The sequence below is a fragment of the Schistosoma mansoni genome, chromosome 2, assembly GCF_000237925.1.
Source record: "Schistosoma mansoni strain Puerto Rico chromosome 2, complete genome".
NCBI classification, from domain to species: Eukaryota; Metazoa; Platyhelminthes; class Trematoda; order Strigeidida; family Schistosomatidae; genus Schistosoma; species Schistosoma mansoni.
Genome location: NC_031496.1, coordinates 3198815 through 3207129, shown reverse-complemented (window position 1 = coordinate 3207129; position 8315 = coordinate 3198815). Strand labels below are relative to the sequence as shown.

Genomic DNA, 8315 nt, shown 5'->3' with positions numbered 1-8315 from the left:
ACACAAATAGTCAGGTTGTTTCGAATGGTCACACAAAACTTGATACAAGATGAACGTGATAAAAGTTAACAGGTTTTATGATCGATTGATAACTAACAATATCTGAAGATCACTGAATGTTTGACTTTTTCCGCACTTTGCATAACAGTCGATTTTATGTTCGTTATAATTCACTTCTGTAGTTCAGTGGATGATGCCATCTAAAAACTGTCCATCGCTACTTAACATCGTTTCAGCTAACCTTAATTTGAGTTTTGTGAGATTTTCACGGACATTAACACGACAGAAATTGTTTCCTTCATATTGTTCAATTAAAATATTATCAGAAGGGGGTTTTGTGGAGATTTCAGTATTTGCATAGTTTAAATCATCAGTCAATTGAAGCTAAACCACCATGGGAAAAACGGTTCAGTGCTCTGGCGCGAGACTGGTAGGTCCTGGGTTCGAATCTCGTGAGACGGGATCGTGGATGCACACTGCTGAGGAGTCCCACAACAGGACGAAACAGCCGTCCAGTGCTTTCAGGTTTTCCATAGTGGTCTAGCATCAATTGACTCATGATTTCAACTATGCAAATTAAAATATTCACAATTTCACAGTTTTAACCACCCACTTATATTGTTTACATTGAATTTCAGTTGCATTAAGGTAACTTGTAAACATAAATCTGTTTTAGTGTGATATTCGGTATCACATTATTTGATTTCACAATCGAAAGATATTTGAGGTTGACGGCAGACTAAGATTATTAAATCATTGAAATTATCGAAAAGGTACAGGTCAATTAACACATGGCACTTCAACAGTTTGTTTGGTTGCAACCATGAGGTAATATTGAAGTAGCATACAATCAATGTCCGGTGCTTCAACCGGGTTAGTGGACACGGAAAATCCACCTAGGGGAGTTGGAAAACCCTGATAACAAACCAATGGTGCACATGGGCTGGCTCCAGTATCCTGAGGGAACAAATGGCGTATAAACCAATTGTTGGTCACCGGCTACCATGGGACTGCATCTCCTTACGATGCTACACTGCCTTGTGGATTAGATCTTTGGGTCAAAGGCTCGGGGTGTGGCCCCCTAAGAAAACCACCTGCTTCAGTTTGGGCACGTGGGCAGTATCGCAGCCCTCGCACAAATCAAATGAGATTTGTGCGGCGCATGTGTATCTGGTGCCCCTTTGTACCAATATTTATGTGTACAAAAAAATAAATAAGTATAAATGGATAATGATCAAAGTTTCTAACAAAACATACATCTGAAGTAAAAACTAGAATAAAAAATGGCAAGATCGTTCTTGAAATTCCAATTCAAAGGTGATTGTGAAAGAGTCATTGAAAGAAAAAAAATTCAATGACTTATGATTAATTTCTTCATGAGTCAATTGAAGCTAGAACACCATGGAAATCCTGGAAGCACTGGACGGCCGTTGGATGCACACTGCTGAGGAGTCCCACAATAGGACGAAACAGCTGTCCAGTGATTCCAGGTTTTCCATAGTGGTCTAGCTTCAATTGACTAATTATTTCAACTATAAAGTTACTGAAATCTCCACAAAACCCCCTTCTGATATGAATTTCTTCATTTCCTTAGCTAAGCAATAGTGACTTCATGAAGTATTGGTATTCAAAGTTATAAATCGAATCTCATATGTATCAGTTATAGTTCACAGTTATATAATATACCCTTGTGTGCCAGGGTAATTTTGCATTGGTTTTCAGGGAAACCAGAAACCATCCAGACTTTCACGTGACAACCCAAATAGTACGGCTCAATCTCGTTTAACAGGAGAGCCAGACACTATATGGGCTTCAACGCTACAATCTGAACAGTACAGCTCAATCCTATGGCGCAACCACACAGTTACCAAGCACCCTGGTGGACCATTTGCAATATTCATAAACACATTTACATCACATGTATAATTATTCCGATCAGTGCTCCGGTAGCTTAGTTGGTTAGAGCGCCGTACTTATAATGCGGAATCTCATATCACTTGCCCAATATTTTCATCTCTCAATTACAATTGAAACCATAAAAATCCACTTAAATAAACTCGATTACTCCATTCAGAAACTACTTGTGTATTATCATTATCCTATTTATAATATTTGTTCTTTTGTTAACGTAGGTATATTGAGTTGTGGATATTGCTGAATTTTATTGAAATTTCATTGATGAATCGACCAATGTTAGACCAGCATTGAATACCTAGTAAGATTGGACGGATGTTTTGTCCTAGTATGGGACTCCTCAACAGTACTCATTCATGGTGTTACACGTGGGAATCGAACCTAGGACCTTCAGTATCAGACTTCATGATTAACTAACTGACTATTAATATAATTTCTATTCCGTCTTATAATTATGTTGATTTACCAACATTTTATTAGTATACAAATGTAAAACTATATATTGGTGCTGATGCACTATAAAGAGGTAATTGAAAAGAAATACTTATTCCCTCAAGTTGTATTTACAAGGTTTATATTCTTTGAATAGGAATAACGAAAGGTGGGATTCATTTGGTATTGTTTGTTTGAATCTTCCCATCGATGTGTTAGGACTGCAACTGGTCCGGCCTCTAATTGGCATATGTACATACTGTGCGTATTGCCTCGATATAGCCTTAATTCACATGCATGGTAAACAAAGATGGATAGTGACTAGCAATGGAATCCAGGACGCGCGTTTCGTAGCAAGTGGCTATCAGAACTCAGTAACTGAGTGGATAACGCGATGGCGTTTGAAGCGAAAGGTACTGGGTTCGAGTCCCAGGGCGAACATCAACTCTGAAATGCAGGTACATCCAGCTGACGAGTCCCGAATAGGACGAAATGCGCGTCAAGCTGGATTCCACTGCTAGTCACTATCCATCTTTGCTTACAATGCTTGTAAAGAAAGGTGGAATTGTTCAGTTAAATCTATATATTGAATGGTATAGATTCCTAAACAGTACAACATGCTCTTCTGCTGTCTCTTTGTGATAATAATACCTGAGTTATTCGTACAGGTACGTGTGTTAATTTGGATCACATAAATTGTATCAATAACCAATATGTTCAACTTCTTAATTCTCTTATTTTCACGAGGCATGCCCTAACTTGGTATCCTAAAGGGAAAAGGAAATGAGGAAGGGCGAAGAACATACTACATCGGGAAATGAAAGTAGATATGAAAAGGATGAAGAGCAACTGGAAAGGATCGCTTAGGACAGGATGTATGGAGAATACTGGTGTGCGACCTATGCTCCTTCACGAGAGGTAACAGGCATCAGTAAGTAAGTATTTTCTAAAATTGATTTTAGTACAAAAATAATCATAGAAAATATGATTTTATCTAACAGATATGAAACTCATATCAGATATTTGTATACTTTTAATGATTTAAGCAAAATGAGTTTCTAAGTCTCTTCAATTAACGATTTGTAAATTTATAGGTACGATCATTTTAGTTGACAAAATATTAAAAAAATAATGAATCCTATCTACATTTACTGGGGATTGTTTACTTGAATCTCCCCATTGATGTTAACAAATGCAATTCATCAGTCTCTTATTGGCATATGTGCATCCTCTGAGGACTGCCTCGATATTGCCTGAAGTCATAAGCTTTATAAGCAAATATGAATAGTGGCTAGCAGTAGAATCCAGGACGTGTGTTTCGTCCTATTCGGGATTCATCAACGGGATGTACTGGCATCTCAGTCAGTCAGTCACAACATAGGACCAGGCACATTTATGCATCGGTCCAAGTCGCCATATCTCATTAGCACAACAAGATCAACACTGGATTCATAGAAATAGTTAATTTAATGGTGGTAGTATATAAAAGATAGGTTGTATATAAGGATATAGTATAGCAAGGAAGAACGTTATGAAGCAATTTTAATCTCAAGGTTTAAGGGAAGATAAAGAGTGTATACACCTACGCCATTGTGATCGATTCTGAGCCATGTCACCCACAGTCTCCAAATATTGGTTACGATATTCACGCGGACCCCAACCAGGTAGTCTGCATCTGCCAACATGGCTCAAAGTAGAAGTTATTGACTTCATGTACTGATGCCACGTTTTGGTTTGGCCGCCCCTAACTCTCTTCCGACCATTGCCAATACTAGTCAGTATAGCGCGTCGTGGTAATCGGTGTTCAGGCATACGTAACACGTGGCCTAACCATCTCAGTCGATGAAGATTCATGACCTTATCAACTGATTTACCATCATTCCCTAATACTCTGTGTCTCATCCCAGAGCTGATGTTCACTCCGGGACTCGAACCAGTACTGTTCGCTTTAAACATCATCGTGTTATCCACTGTGAATCCTATCATCGATAACTGTGCAATGACTTGAGTAAAACATTTTATCCCATCGAAATCAAATTCAGTCATCAACTAGACATTTGTTCCATACAATAAACTTACTTTTTATGAAATTACGTTTAGGAGCTTTGTCAGAATTAGCCATTTTAAAGCAATTATTACTATTATTTCTGTTTGTTGGTACAGATTCCAAGGTTGAACAATGTGGACGATCAAAGCAACAACAACAACTTCTACTATCACAATTTGAATGAATTCCATTACCAAAATGATTTTTATATGACTGATCCAAATGAGATACAGACGGTTGTTTAGAAAAATTATTTGATACAGCTGAATTTAAGACTTCGGCTCGCTTCATATCTTTTTCTTTTCGGTAGCGGCGTTCCTGAATAATAAAACGTAAACGTCTTTGACGTTCTTCACTACGTGATATCCATGATGACATTTTTTTTCTAAATATACCTTGAATATCTGTGTAACCATCAGGATTATCGCTAATTTCATAAGTTATTTTCGGATTTGACAAGCTATTACGTTTCTCTTCGTAAGCCAATTTGTCCACGGTATTTAGTGTTGTATTCTCCATGTGATGAAGGTTAGTACATTGCATATCTTCAAGAGATCTCAATGTTACAGTTTGTTCTGAGATAAAACAAAACAAAGAATAATTTAAATAAGATAATGAGGTTTTTCACTATAAAACAAATGAATTACACAAAAAATTCAGATTTAAATATAAAAGTATCAATCATGGTAAGCAAAGATGGATAGTGGTTAGCAGTGGAATTCAGGACGCGCTGGATGTACCTGCATCTCAGAGTCGATGTTCACTCTGGGACTCCAACACAGTACTTTTCGCTTCTAACGCCATCGCGTTATCCACTCGGCCACTGAGTCCTGATAGCCACTTGCTTGTGCAATGGGGTGAAGTTTAAATGCAATTAGTATTGTTTGTTTGAATCTTACCATTGATGTTTTTAGGACCGCTTCCTGGATTCCACTGCTAGCCATTATCCATCTTTGTTTACCATGCATGTGAATTTAGGCTATATCGAGGCAATACGCACAGTATGCACATATGCTAATTAGAGACTGACCAGTTGCAGTCCTAAACATCAATGGGAAGATTCAAACAAACAATACTGTTTGAATTTAAAAGTATCAATGTTAGGCCACCATTGAAAACCTGGAAGCACTAGACGACTGTTTCGTCCCAGTGTGGGACTCTTCAGTAATGCTCATCCACGATTCCGCACGCGAGATCGATTCATGATCTCAATTAAAACTCAACAATCCCAACAACCCCATATTGATAAAGGTATCATTTTATCCATATTCAATGTGGAAAAAATATACAACTGAGAATTAACTTTTAATTCTATCATTAGACTATTCAGTAATTTTTGCTGATGAACTATGAAATCATAGATTCTGTGTAGTTATAATATAAATGCCCCTACCTTTTAAAATAATTTATTTAGGTTAATCTACCGTTGCTGTTACGTTGACATGGTGGTCGGGTTTGTCTATCGTAATGAACCAATCGATCTATACTGGATGGAACAATCGTTTCTCAAGGTCCTACCATGCCAGACAGGTCGTTTAAAGAGCGGTAAGACCAAAAGCAGCAAATCTAAGGTCCGAGAGCGAAGTTGTACTGTTGACTGCATAGAGCTGTGACAGCAGTAAGGTGTTTCCCTCAAACAACCAACATAAAAGCGATGCTGTCTTCCCACAAAGGAAGATTGGGGTTAGGAAAGGTCGACCCTAAAAATGCACACCTCGCCATATCCCACGGATATCCGTCTCTGGTGGTAAGGTCTCAACAATTAAGGAGCTAGCACAAAAACTACTCACAGAAAGGTAATGTGTGACCAACCTCAAGCAATTGTCCCTTAGGCACCGCGGTCACGCTCTCAGGACATTAAGACCATCTCTAACCAAATCTCCTTTTCAGTTATTTCTGGAAGAACCCTTCCGTGGTGTGAGCAACCAGGAGGTGATAACTGCCTTCATACCTCTGACAGCACTCAAGACCACTGACTGACTGATAAAATGTATATATACATGGAGATCTAGTAGATAAAATGTTCGATTATTCATTTAAGAAATGAGGTAATTTTTATTCTGTACCAGTATTCTACAAATAGTTTTTGTTTGCTCAAACTATTGAGTTTTGAACTTTCAGCACACTTTTATTCTATAAAAATTTCATCATAGATAAGTGATTCCTCTTTAACTATTTTAATTTTGATCATTATGTGAACTATTACAGTGACATTGATACTTTAAACTGCATTGTTACATGGTGAAAACTTCATTAACATCAATAAAAAGCAACTTAGAAACAAAATGTAGCAGAATGAGAAAGAATTTGCAAATTTATTGAATATTAATAAAAGGTAATTATCCACCAAGGTGTTTGGAACCTGTGTGGTTGCGCCACAGGATTATTGAACTGTACTATTCAGATTGTAGCTTTGATGCCTATATAGTGTCTGGTTCTCCTATGGGGCGGGATTGAGCTGTACTGTTCTGGTTAAGCCCGAGGGAGGTGTCTGGCTCTCTTGTTAAACAGGATTGTTCTGTGCTATTTGGGTTGTCGCGTGAAAGTCTGGATAGTGCCTGGTTCTCCTGTAAACCAATGCAAAATTACCCTGGCCCATAAGGGTTTATTATGTATAACTGTAATAATTATATTACAAATTAAGTAACTAAATTACTTTTTAAGCAGTGATGGAGAGTGACTAGCAGTGGAATCTAGGACGCGCGTTTTATCGATGGGAAGATTCAAACAAACAATACTAAATAAATTACTTTTTATTATAACGGTCCTTTTGTTTGTATAAATGCGAATGGGATGTTAATTTATCTACACTATATCCCCCCCCCAAGTGTCGTTTATTCTACAGGACTTCAACACAACTCAGATAAAGAACACGTGATTAGACCGAGACTAGAACATCAATATATTTCCACACCAAAAAACCGACACAATCCAACGACAAATGGACAATCAATCGATCAATAATAATAATCAATAATAAGGATAAGGGAAGAATATATAACTCATCTAACACCTGCCAGACTCTACACGTCTGACTAAGCAGACAACAACCAATCATTATTATTCTCGCCCACGCATCACTTTTAATTTTATAATTGTATTAAATTATAATTTTACCAAGTTGAAATCATGAGTCAATTGAAGTTAGACCATCATAGAAAACCTGGAATCACTGGACGGCTGTTTCGTCCTATTGTGGGACTCTTCAGCAGTGCGCATCCACGATCCCACCTCGCAAGATTCGAACTCTAAAATAAACTATTCACAGACAGCTTATAACATAAATAAAGATTTTATTTTATTTATGAAATCAGTATAGAATGATGATGAGGTATAGTTTATGTGATGTAATTTATTTCAAGATAATAAAAGGATCAAATGTTAAGACGAAGAAGGTTTACGACCAAGTTGATTATGATCAAAATCGATAGTTGGTTATATTATCTGGTCACAATGCAGCAAAATGTGTATTTTTAGGGTTCAACCTTTTCTAACCTAAATCTTCTTTTGTGAGGAAGCAGCATCGCTGTTATACAGGTTGTATGAAGAAAAACATCTTACTGCTGTTACACCTCTGTATAGTTATCAGTATAAATCCACCTTCGGATTTTGGCTTTGCTGCTATTATTCTTACCGCTCTTCAATCAACCTATCTGGCATAGTAGTGTGATGTGGGTTGCTTATATCCACATAAGTAGTATATAATCATGGTCGGATATTGAATGTATTTCAGTAGAAGTTCGATAACGAAAGAACGGAAACGAAACACAATTGGTATGAAAATGCATGTTCATAAATAATCGAAGACTATGAAGTGATATTTGCAGAAGAAAGAGTCAAGACTGAGACAATTGATTGATAGTTTGCAAATTAAATGTTTACTGTATGGTTGTCAGATTTTAATGAGATAGTTTGTAATTTT

At 37.2% G+C, this 8315-nt stretch overlaps 1 protein-coding gene across 1 annotated transcript in view; it reads right to left on the bottom strand.

The window, feature by feature from the left end:
- Positions 1–695: 695 nt before the first annotated feature.
- Positions 696–8315, bottom strand: part of Smp_133980 (hypothetical protein) — a gene marked incomplete at both ends in the record, with an annotated part of 42276 nt that continues 34656 nt past the window's right edge. Inside the window, 2 exons of the mRNA XM_018795344.1 lie at positions 696–739; positions 4426–4938. Coding sequence (XP_018649666.1) covers positions 696–739; positions 4426–4938 — 557 coding nt within the window. The remainder of the gene's footprint in view (positions 740–4425; positions 4939–8315) is intronic.